This window comes from Eschrichtius robustus, chromosome 3, assembly GCF_028021215.1.
Source record: "Eschrichtius robustus isolate mEscRob2 chromosome 3, mEscRob2.pri, whole genome shotgun sequence".
Lineage (NCBI taxonomy): Eukaryota > Metazoa > Chordata > Mammalia > Artiodactyla > Eschrichtiidae > Eschrichtius > Eschrichtius robustus.
Genome location: NC_090826.1, coordinates 85,882,077 through 85,909,938, shown reverse-complemented (window position 1 = coordinate 85,909,938; position 27,862 = coordinate 85,882,077). Strand labels below are relative to the sequence as shown.

General features: G+C 36.8%; 1 protein-coding gene across 1 annotated transcript in view; it reads left to right on the top strand.

The window, feature by feature from the left end:
* Window positions 1–27,862, top strand: part of DPYD (dihydropyrimidine dehydrogenase) — a 796,991-nt gene that overhangs the window by 670,251 nt on the left and 98,878 nt on the right. Inside the window, exon 20 of the mRNA XM_068540384.1 lies at window positions 19,744–19,923. Coding sequence (XP_068396485.1) covers window positions 19,744–19,923 — 180 coding nt within the window. The remainder of the gene's footprint in view (window positions 1–19,743; window positions 19,924–27,862) is intronic.

Sequence of the window (27,862 nt, the reverse complement as noted above, 5' to 3'; positions counted from 1 at the left end):
AGATGCAAAGAGAAGCTACAGTCAGTTGGCCACATGGACTGCCTCCAGACAGACTAGATAAACAGTGCCTTGGGGGAATTCCCTGGTGGTCCAATGGTTAGAACTCGGAGCTTTCACTGCAGTGGCCTGGGTTCAATCCCTAGTCGGGGAACTAGGATCCCGCAAGCAGCATGGCGTGGCAAGAAACAAACAAATAAACACAACTGTGCCTTGGGAAAATCCATCACAGGGAAAATGAAGAAAAAATTTATCTGCCATTCCCTTCGGCCTTCTCTCTCCCATTGGTTAAAGTTCATCCTTCTGGAGAGTTAACTCTCCCTCCTTCTGGGTTTTATCACCCTGTGAAAGTGGGCTCCTACAAACTGTAGTGTGGCCCATTGTGGCACTTCATCCAGGATTCTAATCTCTTCTACACAGCTGGTTATCAAGCCTCTATATTCACAGTGACAGATAACTTATTACCTTACAAGTTATCCAGTTAAAATTATAAGCAAATTCTGCCTCATATTGTGGAAAATCTACTTCCATGTATCTTTCATCCATTGGCCTTACTACTTCTTTTTAAACAGAATATATTCATCTTATTTTGTAAAAGCATAAAATTTCAGAAATGGAGAAAAACCCTGTCAGTACAGAAACAGTTAAATGTTATATTCATACTGTTAATTTCTTTGGTTATAACCATAAGTGGTAATATAGGTAAGTGAAAATAGTGTGCAATTTTATAGTAATATTTTTACCACACTATAACCTAGATCACTTCACTCCCAGAATGAGACACAGAAAGCTAAGAAGTTGGGTGCTCTCAAGTAGGAATAGCTTGCTGTGAGAGAATTAAATGGGTACCCAAAGACTTTCTGGAACCTGGAGAAATTAGGACAGCAGTGACCTAAGCATGCAGAAGTGATTCCTGCTTATACCTGGAAACCCAGGGGAAGTGCTCTGAAATGCTTTCAGTAATATTTAAAAACTGAGTAGCATGCGTGCAAAACACATTCTAAAGTTATTAATCAGAAATATACCTGATAAGAAGATGGGACTTGTTTCTCTCTGGAAAAGTGTCTAAACTGAGCATTGTAGTGATTTGAGAAGGGGGAATATCATTCTTTGGCTGTTTCTCCACTCATTCCTTGGTTGAAGCACGCAATGCTTCATTAATCATCCAAACAGTCAAGCAAAGGAAAAAAGGAATCAAAGAAACAAATATACAGGTAAAGAAAAGGGAGGAAGAAGGTCCTTATGGTCAAGTAACTGAGAACTGAATGCAACTTTATATAGGAAAACAACTTGTCTATACTAGTTTTTCATTTTTTTTCATGGATAGATACATTTTATGAATAAATGAAACCACTGCTTAAATCAGTCTAAGTCCCAATTTTTAACTGAAGTTGTCTGATAGGTCATTCTGGCCATTTGGAGTCTTACCCATTCTAATTATATGTAAGATCTTTAGTTCGATTTTTATAAAACTTGACATTCTAGTGCCTGGATATTGTGATAACTATCTTAGCCCAACATCATATAAGAAACTCTTAATGAAGAGAACATAAATAGCTTCCCAAAGCCTCACTATAATCCACAAACAGGCTATACGTACATTATAACTTTGCAAATCATAATAACAAAGCTATTATAATGGCTAATGCTTACACAGAATTTACTATGTGTCAGATACTTTTGTAAGCTATTAGTTATATTAATTCATTTACCCCTCCAGTAATCCTCTGAGATAGATATTAGCATTGTCCCCATTCTATAGATAGGAGTGTTAAATAACAAGATGGTAAATGGCAAAGCTGTCATCTAAGCTCACATAATTTGGCTTAGCATCTCTGATTTTAACCACTATGCTATATTGACATTTTTGCCCACTAGAATGACTATTTTCAAAAGACAGACAGTAATAAGTGCTGGTGAGGATGTGGAGAAACTGGAAACCTCATGTATTGCTTGTGGGAATGTAAAATGGTGCAATTACTTTCGAAAACAGTTTGACAGCTCTTAGAAAGTTAAACATAAATTTACCATACAATCCAGAAATTTCACTCCTAGGTACCTATCCAAGATAAATAAAAACATATATCCGCACAAAGACTTGTACACAGATGGTTATGGCAGCACTGTTCCTAATACCCCCAAATTGGAGAAAATCCAGATTCACATCAGCTGATGAATGGATAAACAAAATGTGGTATGTCCGATGGCATAATATTCAGCAATGAAATTAACTGATACCATAACAGCATAGGTTGTTTTAACATGTGTTAAAAACATTATGCTAAGTGAAGACAAGCAGACACAAAGTACTGTACTATTTGTATTACATAATTCTATTTATATGAAAATGATCCAAAGGGGCAAATCTACGAGGACAGAAGACAGATCAGCATTTGCCGGCAGCTTGGGGAGGAAGTGGGAGGATGACTGTAGAGGGCACATGGGAACATTTGGGTGGTGGAAATATTTTTTAATTGGGTTGGGGTGATGGCTGCACAACTCCGTAAGTTTACTAAAAATCATTGACTATTACACTTGTAATAGATAAGTTTTATGGTATTAAATTATACCTTCTTAATGCTATTTTTTTAAATACACATACCTAGAGATAGATTGCTTGAGTACTGTATGTAACAAAATTATTAAATATAAAGGTTTGAAATCTGGATTAATAGTGATTCACAGTGAAAAACCTGGCAGGTAAACACGAGGGAAATCAATAATGCTTAGGAGTTCTATTTCTTTAATTTTACTGGGAAATGAGACATAATACCTTTTATAAGAATCCACTAATATTTATACTAATATTATGATCTCAAATGTAATCAAATTAAATAAATGTTTATGAGCCCTGCCTAACTTAAAAGTAAGCACGTTCAAATGAGTCTGCCTAATCAAGGCATCCTTGGCGGAGGCATTCCTAGATTCCACAAATGTGTTCTATGCATTAAAGTATTAAAATTAGACTATTTTCCTATAAATAAACATAGATCATACTTGGTATAACTGTTTATGTCTGATGCAAGTATTTTAATTTTTAAAACTCTGTGTTATTTAGGAAAAGTTAAATACATCAGGGAGAGATTGGCTTTAATGGTATCGATAACTAACGCGTTGAGAACTTCAGTCATGAGATTCGCGTTATCAAGCAGTGTTAGGTCGTGGTTATAAATAATGTCCGTTCACTCTCTGAAGAGTTAATGAGTATCTTATAGGTATCAGACACAGTAATAAGAAACAAACATATAAGAAAAATACCACAGGTAGTGAAAAGTGCTAGCAGAAAACTTAAAATAGAAAATAGTGACCGGGTGGCTGGATTGTCTGCTGGGGGAAGTCCTCTCTGGAGAGGTGACATTTAAGAGGAGAACTGAATGAGAAGACTACCCAGCCATATGAAAATATAGAGAAGAGCATTACAGGCAGATAAGGCAAAACCCTTAAGGCAAAAATAAAGGCATGAGTGACAAAATAAAAGGCGTGCCATTTTTTGGCATGCTCAGAAAAGGCCAATGTGGCTAGAGCACATCGGGCGTTAGTAAGAGAGGTAAGCAGGAACCAGGTCATACAGGGCTTTGTCAGGTATTATATCAGGTGTTCCCATTTTTTCAAAGTGAGATAAGACGTTTCTGGTTTTAAGCAGTGTTGAAATATGATCTAATTTATATCGTAAAATAATCATTCTAGTTGTTGTGTAGGTGATTAATTTGGAGATGGTCAAGAGTGGAAGGTAAAAACTATTCCTATGGTCCAGGTGAGAGATGATGATGGACTTGAAAAACAAAAAACAATGGACGTGGAGAGAAATGAAGCAATTCACAATATATATTTGAAGGAGTGCAACAAGACTTGCTGAGAGATTAGAATTTTGTGGGCAGGAATCAAAAGGAATAAGGAATGATTCCTAAGTTTTGGACTATTGGAGAAGTAGGTTGTAAGGAGAGGGAAAATTAAGAATGCTATTCTGGCCATAGTTAACATGCCTAGGAGACATCTCAGTGGAGATGTCAGATAGGTAGTTGCATCTCCTTTTCTCTATCCTACTTTCCAGAGATGTACCGAGCCTTCAAATGCATGTATAACCCATAAATGTATGTCTTCTCTCTCAGCTAGGATGTATATTCCTTTCCATTTCTTATGAATGCCTGGTAGTGATTAGGCACAAAGTAGATACATGGATACATGCTCGTGGATAGATGCTGAGAAATGAATGGGTAGATGTCTCTATCAGTGAATGTTTAGAAATAGACAAAAAGCGTCTGGGTGTTGAATAGTTCAGAGGGCAGTTTCAGTTACCCCTCATCATTCTCAGATATATATATATATATATATATATATATATATCCTGAAGCTGAGTTCTAGAAGATTATGTTAGAGGAAAAGATTAAAAGAAATGAAATTTGCATCAAATGTATATTTTTTAATAAAGTAAATAAAAGGTCTAGAAAGCATTTCCTTCCAAAGGAAAAAGAAGTCTAAATTTATTAGTCTTTAAAAACATGCTCATCCATTTTCCTAACTCATTTTCTTCAAACATTCAGGAAATATTGCTTCTCTGCTGTGTTTAAGTGGTCAGATTTCCCACACATTTAATGTTCTTGTGACTTGTGGGTCTTCTGAAAACTTTCATACCAGATTCTCCTGGTCTGAAACATACATATTCCTAGTTAAACACTTAAACACCTCTCTTATCCTGTTTACTGATCCCGCCCCACAAAATCAGAGGAAAGAGAGACAGTGATGGTTGTTTGCTTCTTTTGTTTAAGCTGACAGATCTGAACCAAGAGGACCTAAAAACTTATTAGAATTAAAAATTTGGGTATGCAGATATAAACCTTCATTATCTCCGAATCAATTATGCTGTGCTTGTAAGACAAAGAAGATAGTATGTCTAAGGATCAAAATATCAACCCTGTTTCAGATAGCTGGCTTAATCCCACAGTGATAGACGTGTCAGATATTATAATATTTAGCATATTTCCTCATGTGGAAAAGGATAGGATTTCAGTTGTCATGCTTTAAGGGCATGAGCCATAATCTCATTATCATCTCCCTAAATCAATCACTACCTATGTTAACTCCATCCTAATGATACCAGATGCAGTAATATATATGAGGTGAGAGAAAAGTTCCGTGACTCATCACCGGGACCTGAAAACAATGACGCAAGCTAAAAATCAGTTTAATCACTGGTGAATTCAGCATGGCCAAATACACCACACGTTGCACATGCCTGGTTTTACAGAGCTAAATTAAGAACAATGTTGCATATTCATAGGGCATGATGTCTCTGAAACACACTAAGTAAATGTGAGTAATCTAAAGAGAGTTAAAAAAAATAAGCCAGTTCTATTGCATTTTAGAGCATTATGTAATTAGGGAATGTTCCTTATAACAGCTTCAGGATGTAAGCAATAGTTTAACTCACAGTGTGACATTTTATAGATAAGACTGAAATGTAAAACACATAAAATTCACTTAACCTGCATTTACCTTATTTATCTTTTTCTTTAATTCATATACATATTCTAATTCATATTCTTAATTGATTTAAAACTTGCAGTGTGTTGATATGTGGAGAGGGGATGGCAATCAGATTTTAGTTTATGTTGTCAAAGCATGACAGTTGAAATTCAGTTATTTCTTGGTCTTCACATTTTATCTTATATATTCATCTGTGTGTGATAAGCCAATTGCTTACAACATAGATGTGATAATTTTAGTCCTGGGGCTCAATGTAGTAACTTATCTTAGAAATTAATCATTATGGAAAGAAAACTCAAAAGGCACTAGTTTCACATCAAGATACACAATTAAAAACTTGAACAGTTATTCTTACCTCTGAATGAGACCCACTGCGTCATACATATAACAAGAAAGCCTTCCTGTATATAGTTCTTCATAATTCTTATCTCATTTGGTCCCGACAACATCTTTTTGAGGAGGGTTCATTCTGATAGATATAAAACAAACAGCATAATCTCAGGATGCTGCAGTCAGAAGTTGTGTTTGATAATAGAATTTGAAAAGAAACCAGAGGACTGGTTCATAAATTAGTATCTTTGAATGAAAAAATAAATGAATGAGTGGGTAATTTTTGAGTAAAAACTTTTTTGAAGAAATGATGTCATAAAACTTCTCCCTTATGATTGAAATTCATAATGATCTATTAAACACTCCTGACTACATCCCAAGCAAATAGAGAGAAAAGGTCTTTACTGGGAAGATGCAGCAATTTTGCAGGATATATTTTAAAGGAGGGCAAATTGTTTTAAATGCCAGTGTTTCCACAAATCTGTTCAGTAGTAAATTTGATTATTTACCTTGAACTACTTAGAGTAAGTTGATGAAGTTCTGAACTTTAAATTTAAAGGATGAACTTGAAATAATCAAAGATAGAGAAAGAATTCTTTAGAATGGAAATATTGGTCCTGATCCAAGGAGCCAACTGGATATGAGTGATGCAGAAACAAAAAAAATTAAATAAGCGAATCCAGACACAAATGAACTTAGAGACCTTTCCCTTAGTTTCTCCTGGCTCTATTTTATCTGTTCTTCACCATGGCTAGCATCTAGATTGCTATATATAAACACTTCAACATATATGCATATATGAATGAAAATTAGTAGTTTAGAACATTGCATAATTTGGACATGATACTATAAGTTCAGTCACTGTTAAATGAGGTCTTTATAGAATAATAAATTACATGTTTATCCAGTTGTTATTAAAGGAGACTACTAGAAGAGAAAAATCAAATGACAGCTGCTATCAACATTCAGGTATCTAGAGTGGGACCACCAGATAAGTAATAATCCAAATACAGGCCAAGTTTGGCTGTGACAAACAGTATGCTGAGTATCAAGAAGAATGCTAGAGAAGTAGAACTGCTTCTTTGCATCCTAGAAATACATTGGCATTCCCAGAAAGGAGTTAAGTGCAAAGAAATTAATGTTTAATGGTGCAGTGAATGGAACAGACTCTAAATGCAATAGAAATTGAAATAAAAATATCTTATTTTAGAGGAAGAGAAAATGAATTATTGACAGAAAATGAAAGAGAACTGTGCTCATCACTGAGTGCTGTTACTCTGATACCTTTATCTTGCTTCATTCATTTATTCATTGAACAAATCACATGCCAAGCACAAATCTTTATGTGAGTGTGCAGTGATGAACAAAACAGATATAGTACCTATCCTTTTATTGTGTCTCTGAAAACTGGTGAATGAGATCCAGACAATGACACCTACCATACATGTACTTTAGGTACTGACCCAGATACTTACATATTTTATTCGCTATAGTCCTCACAAGAGTTCTATTTTAGATAGATAGATAGATTCATAATATATGTATATAAAAATATATATAATACAAAATTTATTTATTTATTTATTTATTTATTTATTTATTTATTTATTTATTCATTTATTTATCCCTGTTTCCACATGAGTGATTGTAGTGGTTACAACAGAAAAGCAAGAGTACACAGTAGTTATGAGAAAGGGTCCTAGAAGCAGACTGACCCAGGATTTGAACCTTTGCTCTGCTATTTATTAGCTGTATGATCTTAGTCAAGGTCCTTAGTTCTCTGACCCTCTTTTACCCATCTGCTAATTGAAGAAAATAATACCACATTTCATGGTGTTATTGTGAAGTTTAAATGTGGTGCTACACATGAACTTGGAACGTAATACCCACTAGGTGAATTTCAAAGCACAGTAAGCCTACAGGAATTTGGGTAAAGTATAAAGAAATGATAGCTACAAAAGAACAGACTGTTAAATATGTAAAGTACATCAGATTTTTCCACCCTTAAGGGTGGTTTACAAGATTCTGGCTTATAAGATTCAGATTTGGGACGGTCCTTATTGTTTCTGTTCTTCTTGAGTTCTTCTTCTGCCAAAAGACCCTTGGAGGCCGAGAGGGCCCCTTTAACCCTAGGGCTATCTGGATCAGGTCAGCTATCCGAGACTCCAAATTCCCACCTAAGCAGTAAAGGCCCTGTGACTTCAATCCATTGTTAAAGTTCTGAGGCCTGCATAAGTACCTGAAGGACCAGAATATTAAACCAAACCAAAAGTGACAGAGCATTTCAGAACACATTCCATGAGGATAAGCAAAAATCTCCCTCCGATCTAAACATGGGGGAAAAAACCTTCTAATAGGTAAGGAAACCATAGATCTAGGTTTGTCTAGGACAATTTTTTTTTTTTTTAAACATTGCCTTTTTTTTTTTTTTTTTTTTAGTTAGTTAGTTATGGCTGTGTTGGATCTTCGTCTCTGTGCAAGGGCTTCCTCTAGTTGCGGCAAGCGGGGGCCACTCCTCATCGCGGTGCGTGGGCCTCTCACTATCGCGGCCTCTCTTGTTGCGGAGCACAGGCTCCAGACGCGCAGGCTCAGTAATTGTGGCTCACGGGCCCATTTGCTCCGCGGCATGTGGGATCCTCCCAGACCAGGGCTCGAACCTGTGTTCCCTGCATTGGCAGGCAGACTCTCAACCACTGCACCACCAGGGAAGCCCCAGGACAATTTTAATTTATGCTGATTGTCCTGGTGTTTTCATGAATCATTTCCCTGTTTACTCTCAAGTGTCATAGTTTCGATGGTAAATCACATGATCACCTCTGAGTATCCTCCTAAAACTCTCAGCCTAGAACTTTTACTGGTGTTTGTTATCTTCCTTCAGGTTAACTCTCATACTCACAAATCATAAAATATGTGCCCTTTTAGTGAGAAATGCAGAAATAAAACTGCTTGTTTGGTCATTGCATTCATTCATCTGTAACCATATTCCAGCGATCCATTTGTGGAAGCTTGAAAACCAGGCATTTTGCTTTCAGGTTCTTGGTCTTCATTAATTTAAAAAATAAAAACCTAGTATACAATTTATTTCCCTGGTCTTTCCACAAAGTCACAAACTTTGTGAGCCTCATGTTTTCTACCTGTATAGTAAAGGAATTAAGAACAAGTCTTTAATGTTCTTTGTCTTTAGGTCTTTAATGTTTAAAAAGAACACATCTTTTTAAAAATACAAACCTTTTTGCTTTGCTTCTCCAGCCTTCCATCGGTGTATACGAGTGCTTTCAGTATATTAACTTGAACATTGGTAGGGTTTTTTTCTATAGCACTTAACTCTGTAAGTATTCACTAAATCAGCTGAAATTTGTCTAACTTTTTTGTCCCAGACTATATCGGCAACTCAGTCAAGATTCTTGACTCACTGATACTAGCTACACACTACTCTCACAAATTTGTGTTTTCATCAGTAATACATTCACCATAAAATCAACTACTGAATTGTGAGGGCTTTGAGTTAAGAAGTGGACAGTATTATTTGAGATGCTATTTTCACATTAATAGCATTTTTCTCATTGCAGGCAAATAGTCCTTTTTTCTTGGAATGATGAATGTCTGCTTATATTGTTGAATAACCACATACCTTTATCCATCTTCAAGGTCCAGAAAAAATTTTCCATGGGATAATTTGCCCAATAGACATTTCCTTTCTAGGCATTATGGCTTATTCTCCTTCTGTCATCCAAACCCCATGTGGTATTTTAGTAAATGATATTGTAAGTCAAGTTTTCGCAGCTGTGTTGACTGTTGAAAAAGAGAGATTGCCTAAAATTATGGATTTTAGTCATCCGACAGCTATTGTTTGGATATTTAGTTTCCTTTTCTTGCCCCACTTGGATCATGCGAGGTGCTGAGCTTGCACAATGCTCTATGAAACCCTTGCACCACCACCTGTGTTACTGCAGAGTAATTGAAAATTACTGTGGTAACTGATGCTGTACCACAGCAATAGCCCAGGATGGTGAGATTCTTTTTTTTAGTAGAAAAATCCTACTGCTTCTGAAGCAAAAGGGACCAGCCTTCCTCAAACTGCAGCCACAGCCCCTAACTGAAGAATGGGCTACATAAGACCCTGATGCGCAGAAGACTCCAGGCCTTGCCTCGGTTTTTTTTGTCTTGTATTTATGTCTGTGGGGAAGCATGGCCATCAACAGCAATGTCTTTGAGGAGGCAGGTGAGCACTCACCATTCTTTGGCCCTACATGTTGTGCCTGGCTTACCCATTTTATCTCTAGCCCCTCATAAAAGGCAGACAGCGGTGCTGTGTCTCTGTATGATTCTTTTCTATTATTATTTCTTGGTTCAGGTCATAATTGAGATCTGAATCCAGTTGGAACTGACTTTGTAAAGGACGATATAAGGAAGGAGACAGAGGCAATCTCACCTGCAGGGCACGTCCCTTTGACTAATCAGCCCAGGCCATCTTCAGTCAAGTTGTGTCATCAACAAAGTACAAGTGAGAAGATCAGTCCCACAATGCTGTTCTGAATAATAGTCAAGGGCGTGGCCCATCACCTGTGCTGCCTGTAAGAAAGTACTTGGAGAATAGATGAATATATTCTGGTTGGCAAAATGTGGTCTGAATCTCAGTATAAAATACCTTGGAAACACTTTATTCTCTTTAGTCTGTCTTCAGCTGAATGTGGGTTAAGAAATTAATCAGATAGAGAATGACCACAGATGGACATTGAAAAATAGCCTTTCAAGCTCCATGAAATTCCTTCCTTATTGGGAAAAAACAGGTATTCATATACTTAGAATTTGTCAGAAAATATGTAATTTAAAAGGCTAGATAAGAGGATAAGGAATGTAATCGACAATGAAATAGATGACATACAAAACGAAAATTAAGTGACTCCTATACCTTTAGGATTTATCAATGAGTAGCAATTAAAGGACAACTTTGAAAAAAAATTAGTAAGCTTAACTGCTTATCCATTGGGCTTTTTCTGAACTGAACCTTCGCAAAAACAACATCTGTGGGGCTATTTGGTTTTTGTTCTTTTTTCCCCAATCCAATTTGCTATGGTCAGAACATAGAAAACTGAACTCAAAGCCAGATTTCTTAATAGGATGGCATTTGGATAGCTATTTTACTTAGTGATCCTGTGCAGTTTAGTAGCAAAGCTGAAATAAGCCCTCTCCTTTTGGGGCAAACAAGACGGTATTCTGCTGAATGCTAGAATTTTATCACTTTGAAAAAAAAAAAAAAGCTGCTTGAGAGACCTAAGAGTATAAAAGCATTTGAGATCTCAGAAGGAGTTTAAATCAATGCACTGCTACAGTTACAGAGCACATGAAAGAGCCTGCTGTCTCAATTGCCAGGAAACTACTTAGAAACTCTCACTTTGATTTCTTCACATAGTCCATTACATTACTGCTAAATGCAGTATATAGGGACGTCACAACTTTGATGTTGTACAGCTCCAACAAATGGAAACTAATATGATAGAGCTACTAAGATTTGTGGTTTTATGTGGATATGCAAATATATCCCTATCTAGCTCCCTATGTACTATGTATCTCCAGGGGCTGTCTTTTCACCTATAGCTTTATAAAATCATAATTTTGGTGTTTTATTCATGAATTCTAGTAAGCAGTACCATGTTTATGTAGTACCAAAACCTCACAGGAGGATATTGTTATTCTGAATTATTACTTTAGCAGTATGTATTGTACACAGGTTTCAAAAGTACAATGTAGTTTTATACATGTTTATCAGTACTGGTCAGAACTCAATTCAGTGAGGAATGACTGATTCCATGCCTTCGGAAGATCTGATGTTTTTAATCAGTGGGTGTGGACAGATGGGATTGGAAACTGCATTTTCATCCAACAACGGTAGAGGTCTGTTTTCCAGTTTTAGTAGTAAACCTTCAAGTAGTCCTCCAATTATTAGGATGCTTTTAAAAATCTGTGGATTTCTGCCATTATTCATTAAATAATAAATTTGAAATCATTGTTCAATAATGTGCTTCTTCTTATGAAAATTATAAATATGAGCATATTGAACCATGGAAGACACATTACAATTAAGATTTCGGAATTTAGAGAAGTAAGATAAAAGCAGAGGTCAGAAGATCTGAACCTGACCATTGACTCAACCACCTACTAATCTTTTGAGTTGGGACATTCAATGTTTAGTTTCCATTTCTTCACTCACTAAACATTTAATAACACCTTCTCTGTCTTCCTCTCCGAATTGGTGTATGGACTAAGTGATGACACTTGAAAGGCAGTGCCTTAGCCCAAAAGCTTCAGACCAGGGGGGGAGGCCAGCCCTGCCTCCACCTGTGTGACCACAGACAGTTCATTCAACCTTTCTGGACTCCTAAGCTGTGAAACAAGGAGGCTGGTCTGAAAAATGTCTAAATTCCCTTTTGTCTTTGAAAACAATAAAGCACTATGTAAAATATTGCAGGTGTTTTACATTGCTTAAACAGATTAACCCTTTATCAAAAGAGATTAGTAAAGAGAGATCATAGGATCACTTTTTTCTTCTTTTTCTGGGAAATCTTTTAAGAATTGGATGGATAATCCTCCTTATTCAGTGTTTCATCTATGATTCGTTTCATGGAAATATTCTTGAACTTCTTCCAGCCACATAAGACTCTGTTATTAGTATATTTTGGAATGTGATAAGCATTGCAGAATTTCCATTTTTGCTTAAACGTAGTTACTCTCCAATATCCCTCTTACTAATGAATGTACAGAAACTTTGAGACTACTTTGGACTTAAATTGTAAACATGTATTTTACTTGCTTACAGTCTGGTGGCACACATTTCTGAGACCTGGAGTGTAGTTTGTCCACCTATGTGGTAAGAAATGAAAAGGAATCATTGTGATCATGGGTTCATCTGAGCTGTGTCTGATACTTCAAGATCTCTATTTAAGAACCTTGTCCTAATGAAACTTAAAAGCTTTTGCACAGCAAAGGAAACCATAAACAAGACCAAAAGACAACCCTCAGAACGGGAGAAAATATTTGCAAATGAAGCAACTGACAAAGGATTAATCTCCAAAATTTACAAGCAGCTCATGCAGCTCAATAACAAAAAAACAAACAACCCAATCCAAAAATGGGCAGAAGACCTAAATAGACATTTCTCCAAAGAAGATATACAGATTGCCAACAAACACATGAAAGAATGCTCAACATCATTGATCATTGAGGAGGTGCAAATCAAAACTACGATGAGATATCATCTCACATCGGTCAGAATGGCCATCATCAAAAAATCTAGAAACAATAAATGCTGGAGAGGGTGTGGAGAAAAGGGAACCCTCTTGCACTGTTGGTGGGAATGTAAATTGATACAGCCACCATGGAGAACAGTATGGAGGTTCCTTAAAAAACTAAAAATAGAACTACCATACGACCCAGCAATCCCACTACTGGGCATATAACCTGAGAAAACCATAACTCAAAAAGAGTCATGTACCAAAATGTTCACTGCAGCTCTATTGACAATAGCCAGGACGTGGAAGCAACCTAAGTGTCCATCATCAGATGAATGGATAAAGAAGATGTGGCACATATATACAATGGAATATTACTCAGCCATTAAAAGAAACGAAATGGAGGTATTTGTAGTGAGGTGGATGGAGTTAGAGTCTGTCATACAGAGTGAAGTAAGTCAGAAAGAGAAAAACAAATACAGTATGCTAACACATATATATGGAATCTAAGGAAAAAAAAAAAAAGGTCATGAAGAACCTAGTGGCAAGACAGGAATAAAGACACAGACCTACTAGAGAATGGACTTGAGGATATGGGGAGGGGGAAGGGTAAGCTGGGACAAAGTGAGAGAGTGGCATGGACACATATACACTACCAAACGTAAAATAGATAGCTAGTGGGAAGCAACCGCATAGCACAGGGAGATCAGCTCGGTGCTTTGTGACCACCTAGAGGGGTGGGATAGGGAGGGTGGGAGGGAGGGAGATGCAAGAGGGAAGAGATATGGGAACATATGTATATGTATAACTGATTCACTTTGTTATAAAGCAGAAACTAACACACCATTTTAAAGCAATTATACTCCAATCAAGATGTTAAAAAAAAAGAAAGAAAGGAACCTTGTCACATTTTCAAAATATCATTTGAAAGAGGTGCTACTCTGTTGCACAAAAACAAGTGCCAGCCCCACAGTGTTCTATTTCTATAGAACTCTGCTTGGCCAAGTTATTTGCCTGGGATTAGTATTTTTAATCCAGTTTGAATTCTGTTTGCTAGTTTTCTAGTACATTGTCTTTTACGTTTCAAGGAGTTTGTTTTCCTTTACAGGCAAAAGTTTCCATTTTGACCTCCACCAGGCCCTTTGAATTCTAGATTACTTGATAATAACTATGAGGTTTGATACCATTCTGTCTGAATGGTACTATAATTTCCACAGCAGTTCCACCTACATGAGGTAATTGAATCCTCACAGTAATGAATTAGCTATCATCATCCACTGTTTTCAAATTGGGAGGTGTGAGAGGAGGAATCAAAAAGCTAAAAGACTAGCTTCAGTCACACAGGTGCTGAAGGACAGAGCTGGGTCTCAGACATGTCTTCTGACAACAAGACCAGAGCTATTTTTGAGGTCGTTACTTAATGTAAATAAAAATAATATCCGTGACCTTCTTTTACTGCATTAGACCAAAAAAGTATAGATTTAAAAAATTATATTCTGCCTAATTCATGCTCTAATCATTTATTCATGTTATGAAATTTATTTTTGGTGCCAATCTAGCTTACTAAGTGCTAGCTACTAGTTTATGCACTTAAATACGTTGCCTTTTACGTTGCCTCTCCTATGTGCTAAGTATTTAATCTCCATTTTTAAGTGAAGAAAGTTGCTCATACTTAGGCAGCTAAGATGCAGTTTAAACCTGATTCTGCCCAACTTCTACATGTATGCTCTTAACCCCTAGGCTATATACTACTTGCTATGGCATAAAAACCACTCAGTTAGACTTTAAGAAATAGTTCTTCATGTCCAAGCTCTTTCCACTGTTAAAGTAAAAATACTATCCTCTCCCCTGCCTAATTCACAGTTTTATTCGGAGTATTGAAAGAGATCATGTATGTAAAGGAGATTTTTAAAATATAAATCACCACAAATAGGTAATTTACTATTAATATGGTTAATCTCATTTAATGAGAAATAATGAGAAAGGAATAGCACCCCTCAACCCTCTGTCACCTCCCAGGTATTTTTACAGTTGCTTTACGTAGACAGGCTTCAATTAAATGTGGCTACACCTAAAGTGAAAATTCAGGGCACAGTGTCAGACCTCTAGAGGATGCCGTTTGGTGGCCCCGGGAGCTTCACAGCACACCTCAAAACACGCTCCCCAGGGGCTCACCACCTACTCAGCCCCTGCACAGGGCTGGCCCTGCTGAGAATCCAAGGGCTCCTATCTAGAACAGCTCACCGTAGGGAGAGTCACGCTTATGGAAATAATTAATGGTGGCAATGATCCTTATAATGGCACCTGATGCCCCGCCGCGAAGAAAGATAAACCAGCCTTCACCATAAAGAACTTACAAATTATACTGAGCAAACACGTTAACAGCTATTAAGAGTCCTAATCAGAGCTGTTAAACAATTAAGAGATGTCATATAAAATACACCCATTTAGGAATAGCAGCTACATGTTTGGAGTTTTAAAAGGAACCATTTACCTTTGAGATAGAGATAAAGCCCTCAGTGCAGGTGAGGCAAGAGCGAGGCACCTTTCTGAGCAAAACCATTTTCTGAGCATCAAATCCCATGGACAAAGCTCTGTTCCCAGTGGTGTGCTTGCATCCTAAGTTTATTTTGGGTCTCATTACTATTTCATCAGAAAATTACTCCCGTTTTCTCAGACGTGACTTATTATTATAAGCAGTGCTGCTTTAAAGGGCCGTGAAAATGTTGCTACAGTCTAATAGTAAAAATCAAGAAATTATTTGTTTGGAAGAAATTTACTTTGCAGACAGCATTTCAGGATAAGATGAGATTCATCCCCACCAGTGCTTAAATCCTTGCTCTTCTAAGTGTAGACCAGCGACATGAGCACCACCTGGGAGCTTGTCACAGATGCAGAATCTTGGACCTCACTCCAAACCTACAGAAACAGAATCTGCATTTTAATAAGACCCTCCGATAATATATATATATATTAAAATTTTCAAAGAAATATCAATGTGAAAGCTTCTGTTATCAGAAATTCTATCAGAAAATTAATATTTAATCTTATAGATAGTAAAAGGTAAATTACTCACTTTAGGAAGGTATATAAATAGTGTGACATTTGCCTTGATAATGAAACATATCTGAACTGGTCCCCTCTGACACCCATGCCTGATGGTGGCGTCCAGGGTTTCCAGCATATCACACCATCCCAGCCATGTTCAGTCGCCATCTGGTAGTCTCTCCTCCCTCTTCAAGTTCTGTGTCCCCTTCACATGCTCAGTGTAGCTCCCAGTTATGTGAAACACTAGCACTACAGGGTAAAGTGCATACAAGAGGGTGGGAAAAGAGGGAGTCTTTTTAGTCTTTAGCCCCACATGTTCTTCCACAGTTAAAATACACAAGTCTACTTTTTGATCACTCCAGCACCACTTGGCTGAGTCTACTCTATATAAATTGTGCCATGTTTGTGGATTAAGAGAAGTAGTGGCTCTTGTATCTTCTCATTGGAAAAGTTAGGGAGGACTGAGATTCAACTTGACTATTCATACACTGCAGAGTATCTAGAGTCCTTTTAGCAGCAGGTTTTCACAGCAGTCATGAACATCCCATAAATTACATGACGTGATGTGATTTTCAAAATCTGATTTCTTATGTTCATATGGGGAACTATTTTAAGACTATAGTAAAAGTATACCCATTAACATATACTACGAAAAAAACAGAATCTCACAGTGAACAAAGAAGATTAAGTAAAGCATCAGTTGACTTTTACAGTTAAAAAAAAAATCCTGTGGAGGAAATTATAATGATGTTCTTTATAATTGTTCTGAAAAGAAAATCAACTCTAAGAAAGTTATAACAGGCCTAATTAATGCTTAAATTGTTCCTCCTGAGAAACAAATTTTTTTATGTGATGTAAATGGACTTCCTAGAAAATATTCTTGTCTGTATTTAGTGGTTATTCAATGTTCTTTCCTGCACTGTGGTAACATACAGCCCTTCACAATAGGAAATGAAAGGTTTTTATTTCTGCTTTTTGGTTTTGCCTTGTTGTTTTTACTCATAGTGTACAAGTAAGAAGTAAATAAAACAGGAGGACATTGACAATTTTTATCTAGCAGTATCGAGTTTTCAAAACAATAGTTATATTTGGGTTGAAGATAATTGATCATTTAAAATTGTATATACATGTGTTTGGGTCATGGAAAAGATAATTGTAGTTACATGAAAAGAGTTTTCCTCCGTGAATGTCTATACCTTAGTCACCTTAGACTGCACAGTCATGAATTATGCAGTATAATCCACTTTCTAACCATGTGGCCTGCCTGGGGCAGGTCTCTGCATCTCACTTCCCTCATCTGTAAAATAGGGCTAAAAATTAAACCTACCTCAGCGTTATTTTGAGGACTAAATGATATAACTTCCTTATGGAAAAACCGGAATGAACTTTTTGGACAACCCAATACATTAAAAAGTGTTTAACAGAGTGTGTGGCCCATAGTAAGAGCTCATCTCATGTTAGATATTACATTGTTTTCTTCTTACCACCATTCCATCATTCAGCCAATTTTGACAGAAATTTAATATACAGAAGCCATATCTGAAATATAAAATGTCCACATTCCCCTAAAACATAGCTATTTCCATCCTTATAAAAATAAGATACAAAATTCTCCCACTTATACCCCTAGCTCTCCTCTTTCTCTTAATAGGAGCAAAACTTCTCATCAGAGCAGTCTGACTTCATATCGTCACATCCTCAATCCTCGTCCATTCTTCAACTTGCTATAAGATGGCTTCTGCCCTGTTGCAGAGCTTCTCCCCCACAAATGCTAAAGTCTTTTGATTGGTAAATTTAATGATCACTTTTCACCTCTGATGTTACTGACCTTCGTGCAGCATTTGATGTCTTCCATGATGCTGTCTTGTATCTCTTCTGCTTAGTGTCCTTCATGGCCTTCCTTAGCCTTCCTTTTAAATGCTCATATTCCCAGAATTCCACACTTGGACTTCTTTTTCATATATATGATGAAATCACTACCACTTTTTGTGGAGAACTCTTAGGTATATATTTTTCTTGCCCTTTCTCTGTCTCTATTTACTTCCCATTCCCTATTCTGGAACCCCTTAGTGTGTTTTCAATAAATTTTCTCAACCAGCCTAGCAATAGCTAGGTATCAGGTAGTTCACTAGGCATGAGGATTACAATAAAATGTATTAATTAAAGGCTCAGAAGGCTTTAAGAGAACTTGAAATAGAATATGATTTATTCTATTTTCAGGTATTTCTTCATCTACATTCACGTATGACATGGTTTTTCTTTATTGGCTGCAATCACCAGCAACTATGTTATATGCTAAGAATTTAACATCTGGGAAGATGGGATAGAAGTGAGTTTTGCTTTGCTTAGTTTTGTTTGGATGGCTGTTTCTCTGGATTGATTTGAAATATAGATGAGGAGAGGTGTTGAATTCTATATGGTAAGTTTTGAGTTTGAAGTGAAGATGGGCCATATGGGCGAGGAGGTCCTACTGGCAGTTGTAAATGAATCTCTGGAGACTATGTATGGTATCAAAATTGGAGAAGTATCTTTGTAAATAATCAACCTGGAGTGTTTCTCTAAATCCATTAAATTCAAGCTCTAACTCAAATCCTAACACAGACTCTCAAGTATATTTTTATTTGAATGATCCTAATTTCTCAGAATCAACCTTCCTTAACTCTAGAATTAAATCTCTATTTTCTAAGAAATGTCACTCACATTTAAAAAATCTCTTCTGAATTACGCATTCATTCAACATATACTTATTAAGAGCAGAATAAATGACAAACTCTGTGCTGGCCCCTGGGGATAATAAGTTGACCAAAATAAAATAGCTTCTTCCCTCCTGAAGCTTCAGTCTATTGGGGGAGGGAGCTGTCAATCAAATAACCTTGCAAGACTTAGAAGTCAAAAATATATGAGCTAAAGAAGGTCTTAACTTATTTTGGGCTCCTGGAGGCCTCCTTGAGGAAGTGATAATTCCCATGAGACTGAAGCTGGGCTGTTAGCCATACGTAGAAGGGAAAGACCTTCTAGGCAGCGAGATCTCATGAGGTCTTAAGGCAAAGAAAGAATCTGGCGAATTCGAGGAAAAGAGGAAAGACCTGGGTGACTGGAGCACAGTGAATGCAAAGGGAGACAGTGACAGATGAGGCTGAAGAGGCAGGCAGTGGTACATGAGGGCTGAGTTCATGGGTGAGCCACACTCCAACTCAGCAGGACCACCTCCTCGCATGAGAACCACCTCCAGGCTGCACGTCTCAACGGAGGGAGAATGAGAGAGTTAAAATGTCCATTCTCATGTTGTGCTAAATTTCACTCCTTGGAAATTCTTCTGGTTGGGCCTAATTTTTTTCAGCCATACTGACTATACCTGCCATACAGTAAACCGCACGTGTTTAAAGTGTACCGTCTGATGTTTCGAAATATGTGTATACCTGTGAGACCATCACCACATCAAGCTGATGAACGTATTCACAGTCCCTGAAAGTTTCCTGTGCCCTTTTGTCCTTCCCTCCCTACCACTCCCATCCCCTCCAGGCAACAACTGACGTGTCATGCTTAGAACAGTGCCTGGCACATAAAATAAATTGTGTTGACTATGTGAAAAGTGAGGCTGTTTGGAGAATTAGCTCTTAGCTTGACTTTTAGTTGGTTGCTCCACCTTTTCTAGGTATGCAGTGCTGTTCAGAATCAGGATTTCACTGTCATTCAAGACTACTGCACTGGCCTCAAAGCCTTGCTTTATCTGAAAAGCATTGAAGAGCTACAAGACTGGGACGGGCAGAGTCCAGCCACCGAGAGTCACCAGAAAGGGAAACCAGTTCCTCGCATTGCTGAACTCCTGGGAAAGGTATGTGGCCACCTCTCCTGGGTTGTCCTTGAGAGCTCTGCCTTTTTCACTTTCTATTTCAGGTCTTGTTTGCCCTCCTACCATCTCACTAACAGAGGAAACACAGTGCCCATTTGATGTGATTTCTGCTGTAGAATCGTTCTGAAGGAGGCTTGATTACAACTCTATGATAGGTCTCTGAGTTACATTTTTATGAAACCAATATAACACAAGGTCATATAAAAGAAAAAGATTGAAGTTTATAGCGTAAAGTGCCTCCAAATTCTTGCTTACTGTGGTGATGACTGGCATTCTTTCCAGTGGGAGGCTGGAGATTTCTTTATTCTTTAACAAGCTCTGGAAATTATAACATTACCTTTCTATTTTCAAGACAATCAAATCACTGGAGCCCTGAATAATATGATGAAGTTTTTAAAATTAAAATCTAATCAGTATCTTTTGTAACTGCTTCTGCTGTGTGGTTAAACCTGGGCTCAAAAGGTTATGTCCCAACTTTCTCACTAACTGCTATTTTCAGAGAAATATACACTACATTTACATTTTGTATAATACAGTGATTTTAGCAAATCTTTTCTAAAACAACATTCAGCGTTTCGCCTTTGTATTTCCTTTGTATTATTCTAAATAGATAACCATTGTCAGAAGACGTTTCTTGAGTCCTGAATGAGGGGAGGAAAAAATTATAATTCTTAGTCTTTTCAGCTTGTCACTACATCAATAATTAACTTTAAAAAAAGAGAGGCAAGTAAAAAGATTCTTTAAGGAAGAATTTAATAATTCAAATGAATCTTAACTTGAAACAGGTCACATGAAAAAGAATGGAAAACAAAAACCCTGGGTACTCTGCCTTGGATGGCAGGGTTGGGTACTCTGCCTTGGATGGCAGGGTTAGGGACTCAGAAAGAATAAGAAAAACATCATATAACAATTTACATTTGGCTGGTTTTAATGGGAAATATCACTATTCCTCTCCAAACAGATAGCCAAAAATAAGGGCTTCTTGGAGAATAATGTGTATCCCTGCAAGTCCAGTGATGAAAAATAAAAGGGAGAAAGAAATAAAATCTTACAGTGTGGATTCCAGAAAAATATCGTGATGAATGACTCCATGAGTGACAATCAAACAAAAAGGCTGGGTGACATTAATATTTATAATATTATAATTAGCGAGACTGTGCCTAAGCAGCATTATTAGTGTAACTAATCATATTATCATAAACTGAGTCTGCAAGTATTTAGACAGTGAGTGTTCTTGCCTTTATCAATGACCATCAATATCCTAAAATTGTTCATAACTAAAAAAAAATTACAAATAACTTTACACTCATCCAATGTAAATGTATCAAGTCAGTTGTTTCTGACATGGTAGTTTTGATAGTTTATGACTGTCTATAAAAGCATTGTCTCAAATGTATGCAGTCACCATGCAAGCTGAAATGGAAGTAGCTGCATTGCACTGTGCCATTTTTGTCTTTAAAAGACTTCCACACTCATTTGAAAACTTACATATTCAAATAAAAGATGGATAATGATGGAGACACTTGTGTCAGTGACTTAAGTGGAAATTGATTTTCTGATAGTTTGAATCTAGATTCAGACTTTATTTTAGTAAGTCCAGCCTTCATCAAAATCGTAAGTGTAATTTCCAGCATTATCATTTGTTAAAAAAAAAAGAAAAGATTTTGCCTATGTGATTATATTAGCAATTCATTTCTCAGCACTAAGTTGAGGAACAAGCAGATGGTCTGGTAATAGATCTATGCTCCAGAGTCTCTGGTGAGGGCTGACATGACTCAAACAATAGGTGACTGTCCCCTTTAGGTTAATATTCCTAATAGTGAATCAAAGCACTGTGGCTTCCTAGGTGTTCCTTCCTAGTGTTGCAGGTGTGTGTGTGTGTATGTGTGTGTGTGTGCATCTTTGAAAATAATTCGTATTATATTTTCATTAGCTAAAGAATAGGATGCTGGTTCTTACCCTGTTTTCATGCTGAAGGGACAAGAGAAGTTGCAGACCCTTTTTAGAAAGCTCCGCTGGAAGTAGCTGGCTTCTTTAGACAGGAAAAATTTGTTTGGAAAGTACAACTGTTACTCTCTTTCATCTTTCGCTCAGAGGTCAGGCTAGAATAAATTAGAGTAGAAATTTCGAAGAAACGAATTACAGTACAGTGTTTGAAGATGGAGGAAAAATGAGACTTGAGCCATGGAAACAAATTAGTTTGGCCAAATTAGTCATGTTATCTTTCAAGTAATTAGTATATTTAATATATGTAATTAGTATATTTAATATAGTCTCCCTAATGCATACCTCACGTATAAATTGATTAAACTTCCCAAGCAATGTTTCTTCGTGTGACTTTGGAAGAGCAAGAAGTCAGGCATTTATGGTTTGCTCTGGTCTTATGGTGCAAGTTGTATAAATTCGTGCCCGCAAGCATGAAAGCGGATCCCACAGGAAGAGCAATCATCACCTCTGCTACACCACAAAGCTATTGATCTCCAACCCGTGGTGCTTAAAAACCATGTGGCATGCTTATGAAAATGTAGATTCCCAGGCTCCGCTCCTAGAGATCCTGATTTCATTGGTCAAAGGTGAGTCCAGGAATCTGCATTTTAACATCCTGATTCTGATGGAAGCATACAAGGATCCACATTGCCAAGAAAAATGAAGGCAAGAATAGCAACCGAATATAATCAGAGCTTGAGAATGGGAACAACACAACCTTCTCTTGAGGGAGAAAACTGGTAAGAAATGATTTTGAGCTGGAAGAGAAATGAAATAGAGAGTCAGGAGAGGAAATCTGAAAAAGCAGCACACTGGGCTCTGAATGGCCAGTGGTTGAAAATACCCATTGAGGAACCAGGGGCAGGGAGTTAGTTCAGCAGCTGGGTCAAAGACATGTAAGCAAGAAGAATTGTAAGGACAGATACAGTTCTCAAAGCATGACATCCAGAGTCCACGCAGACAGTCAGCAACGAGGAAGTCTGTGAGGATAAGGAAGGGGAGGCTATTCACAGTATCATCAAAAAGGAGGTGCATCGGTAGCAAAGCACTCTTATTGTATACTCAGTTACCTTAATCCCCTCTTCTACCTGGTGAAAACCTGGCGACTTAATAAAAGTGAAGTGTTTGCTTGCTACGTACGGGACAGTGGTTACCAACAGATTTCCGAGTAAGACTGTTAGGTTTCCATGATGCTTCCTTACTAGCTAAGCAACTTGGACAAGTTAATTAATCTCTCTAAATCTGTTTCTAAAACTATGAAATGTGGATAACCACAATACAAGTCCACCATCTCTCATTAACACTTCTGAAACCCAAAATGCTCTGAAACCAAATGTTTCACATAACTCATTTGGCAGCAAACCCGGCCTGAACTGATGTGAGGCTTTTATAATCTTTATTTATTACTCTTAGAGTGAACATTTACGCGTGTACTACAGAGCGACGAATGTGTTGAAGTCCAGGTTGCCACACCACATCTTGCTGTAGGTGCTAGGGAAAAGGTAGTATGTGTACCATTTTTCTTTCCTAAAGTCCAAAAAAATATTCTGCATTTTGAGCTACGTTTGGCCCCAAGTATTTTAGATAAAGCGTCGTGAAGAATACTGAAATGAGAATATAGCTGCAATTATACCTTTATCCACAAATTCTTCTTTAGAGTTGGAGACAAAGTATATATTTTAGTGACATTAGCAAGTAAACTGTTAGTATTTGACATTTTTAGGTGTGGAAATAAGAATTATGTGGAGATTATTTGCTTGAGAAACATGAAAGAAATTGGATGCTCCAATATTAGAACAGAAAATGTTACAGTCAGAAAGCATGGGAGGAAATGCCTTCACTGCTTTGTGCCTGAGATGAAGGATTCCTAAGCAAGAGCCTTTGAAAGGGAAACAGCACAGGACAACACTACTGATTGCTTGGGCTCTGCGTTCATTTTCACATGCTGTTCCTTACATCTGAAATGTCTTTCCAATTCACTAAAGAGTAATGAAAGCATCTGCTTCTCTTTGAGTTATCCTCTGACCTCTACACCAGAATTAATTTCTCCTTCTCTTCTTCAACCTTAGTTGCAACCAGTATCACACAGCATTTGAATTTTTGCATCTCTGTTTCTTCTACCAGACAGTCTTCTTCACCTTTGTATCCCAATTCCTGGGGACCCACTGATACTCAGAAAGGGCTTAATAAATGATGCTCAAGTAAGTAACTGGGGCTTCCCTGGTGGCGCAGTGGTTGAGAATCTGCCTGCCAGTGCAGGGCACACGGGTTTGAGCCCTGGTCTGGGAAGATCCCACATGCCGCGGAGCAACTAGGCCCGTGAGCCACAGTTACTGAGCCTGCGCGTCTGGAGCCTGTGCTCTGCAACAAGAGAGGCTGAGACAGTGAGAGGCCCGCGCACCGTGATGAAGAGTGGCCCCCACTTGCCGCAACTAGAGAGAGCCTTCACACAGAAACGAAGACCCAACACAGCCATAAATAAAATAAATAAATAAAATAAATAACCCCCCCCCAAAATAAGTAACTGAATGAATAAATCAATGTTGTAAGAAAACAGCTAAGTGGTAGAACTAAATATTAGTAGTCAATGACTTATCAAGCCATCACTTTTCCCATGACATCAGAAATGAAAAAATGTAAAAAGGAAAATAATAACTTTGAACTTAAAGTTCCTTTTGGTGTATAAGTCTAGTTTAGTAAAATGAAATGGAAAGAAGCCAGAGTGGAAAGAGTGAGATAGGCAAGTGAACAACCTGCATTCCTTCTAGGATTGGCAAAATGTACCTAGAGTATAAGCTTCTTTAGGGCCTAGACCACACACTGCGTGCCAGTGCCTGACCCAATGTCTACCATGTAGGAGCAACAGCGTGGTAGCCAAATTGATGAATGATATATTGATCACTCTTTTTTTTTTTTTTAAGATCTGTCTTAAATGTCACTTACTTTGTGAAGCCATCTATGACTCTCTTCCTCTTCCTCTGGGAAAATTGTCACTCCTTTCTCCTACAGCCCTTTGTTCATACAACTGCTATTGCAGTTATGACATTATCTTCTAGTTAACATTACTTCTTGTCCATCACTGAGCTCATTATGAGCATCTTGAAAACAGAGATCATGTCTTACTTACACTTGAGTTTTCAAGCACCTAGCACAATGCTACATGTTTATAGAATTAAGTTGCACAGACTATCTGTGGTGTCCTTATTTAGAAGGAAAAAAAGGAAGCAAATTTATAATTAAAATTCCAGCCAGGCTCTTTCAAAAATAGCAGGCATTTTAGAAGAAAACAGTAAATGTGCCAAATTACTTTCAGTAGTTATTAAAATATGATGAAATACATATCAGTGATATTAATAAGTGAACATAATGTGTACTCATTAAAAAGCTTTCATTAGGATAAAATCAGAGAAACTGTCGTGGTGCTTGTATAATGACTCATAAAACAAGGCTTTATTTTGATGATAGAAACCAAAATTGGTGCATCTATATGACCAGATGCATCATTCTCATGTTTTTAAAACCGAAAGTAATATGATTTTGTAAAACTAGTGCTATCTGGTTATGGTGTTTGATATGTAGATGTCTATCTATTTATTTGTCTCTGGTATATTATCCAACACAGAGAACAAAGAAGTATCCACAAGGAATATATAATGTCATAAGCATGACCATCACAAAAGTCCTAATAATAACAGTCTCAGAAGAGGAGAGTGCTATCTCCTGTTTACCCACAACTTTAAAAGTTTTATGTCTTCATGCTATTTATTTTTTCATGCTTTTTATGTTTCCAAATTGAGATATAATTTACATAAAGAAAAAAGGTCTGTCTTTAAAAACACAGGTCTTAAATAAACCATTTGATGAGTTTTGACAAATGATATACCCATGCAACTCTTAATTCTGTCAAGATACAGAACATTGTCAACACCTCAGAGATTCCCTTTTGCACTCTCCCAGTCATTATCTCTCCCTCCTCCTCACCACCAGAAGCAAACACAGTCTAATTTCCATCAACATAGATTAGTTTGTTCATACTCTTTAGCATCGTATAGTTAGAATTCCACATTGTATGTTTTTTTGTGTGTAGTTACTCTCACTCAGCACAGTGTTTCAGAGATTCATCCATGATTTGGGGAGTGTTAAGTAATTCATTTTTTTTATTGGTAAAAAATATTTTGTTGTATAAATATACCACAATTTGTGTATTTATTCAAAATGACATTTGGGCTGTTTTCACTTTCCCATTATTATAAATATATCTGAAATAAGCATTCAGGCATAACTGGTTTTGTGAATACATATTTTCACTTCTCTTGAGTAAAACCCAGGAGTGTAATATCTGAGTCATAAGGTGATGTGTATGCTTTATAAGAAACCTATAAACAGATTTCCAAAGTGGTGGTACCATTTTACACTGCTACCAACTGTGGATGGGTGTTTCGGTTCTTCCAGCCAACATTTAGTATCCTCTGTCTTTTTAATTTTAGACATTTTAGTACATGCACATTGGTATGCCATTGCAATTTTAATTTTCATCTCCCTGAAAATTAATGATTTAAGCACTTCTTTGTGTCCTTATTGTCCATCCATATATCTTCTTCTGTGAAGTGTCTGTTCAAATATTTTGTCCACTTAGAAGTTGGGCTTATTTTTAATTAAACTTTAGGAGTTCTTTATATGTTCTCAGTACAAGGCCTTAGATGCAGGAAAGGCATTTGAAAAAATCCATCATTTACTCATCATAAAACCCTAAGCAATCTAGTGGGAGAAAACCTCCTCAATCTGATAAAGGGGATGTACAAAAATTCTACAGCTCATTTCATATGTAATGGCAAAAAAATAAACTTTTTCTCCTAATATCAAGAACTAAGCGTAAATGTCTATGCTCACTACTCATATCCAGTATTATACTGGAGGTCCTAACTAGTGCAATAAGGACATGAAAAGAAAGAAATGGCATCCAGTTTGGAAACAAAGGACTAAGACTGTTTTCACTTGCAGATAGTAATATTGTGTACATAAAACATCCTAAAGAACCTATAAAAACACTATTAAAGTCAATAAATGAACTAAGCAAAGTTTCAGGACAAAAGACAATATGCAAAAGTCAGTTGTATTTCTACATGAACAACAGGAACAATAAACAATCAGAAAATTAAATTTAAAAAGGCCATTTACAATAGCATTTAAAAACTACAAAGTACTTAGGAACAAATTAAAATATATGCAATAGCCACCCACTGAAAACTACAAAGAATTGTCGAGAAAGATTAATGAAGAAATATCAATGAAGAGATATGTTAAGATCTCAGTTCTCTCCAAATTGATCTGTAGAGTTATGACAATCCCAATCAAAATCCCAGCACACGTTTTTGTAGAAATTGATAAACTGATTCTAAAATTTACATTGGATTCCAAAGGTGCAAGAATAGCCAAAACAATCTTGAAAAAGAACAGACTTAGATTATTTGACCTATCTGCCTTGAAGACTTTCTATAAATCTTCAGTAATCAAGCAAGTGTGTTTTAGTGTCAGGATAGACAAATAGATCAATGGAAAGTCCAGAAGTAAACCCACACATATACACTCAATTGATTTTTGACAAAGGCACTAAAGCAATCCAATGGAGAAAGGAAAGTCCTTTTGATAAATGGTGCTGGAATTAATGGATAACCATAGATATAGATATATATTAATGAACCTCATACTTTCCTCACACAGGACACGAAAGTAATTTTAAATATATCATAGATATAAAAGTAAAAAGTAAGACTATAAAATTTTTAAAGAAAATATAAGTAAATATATTTACTTATAAGGAAAAATTTTTAGATAGGATACAAAAAGCACTAACCATACAAGAAAAAAAAATGATAAGTTGCACTTCAAAAGGCAAGTGCTCATCAAAAGGCAAGTTAAGGAAATGAAAATTTAA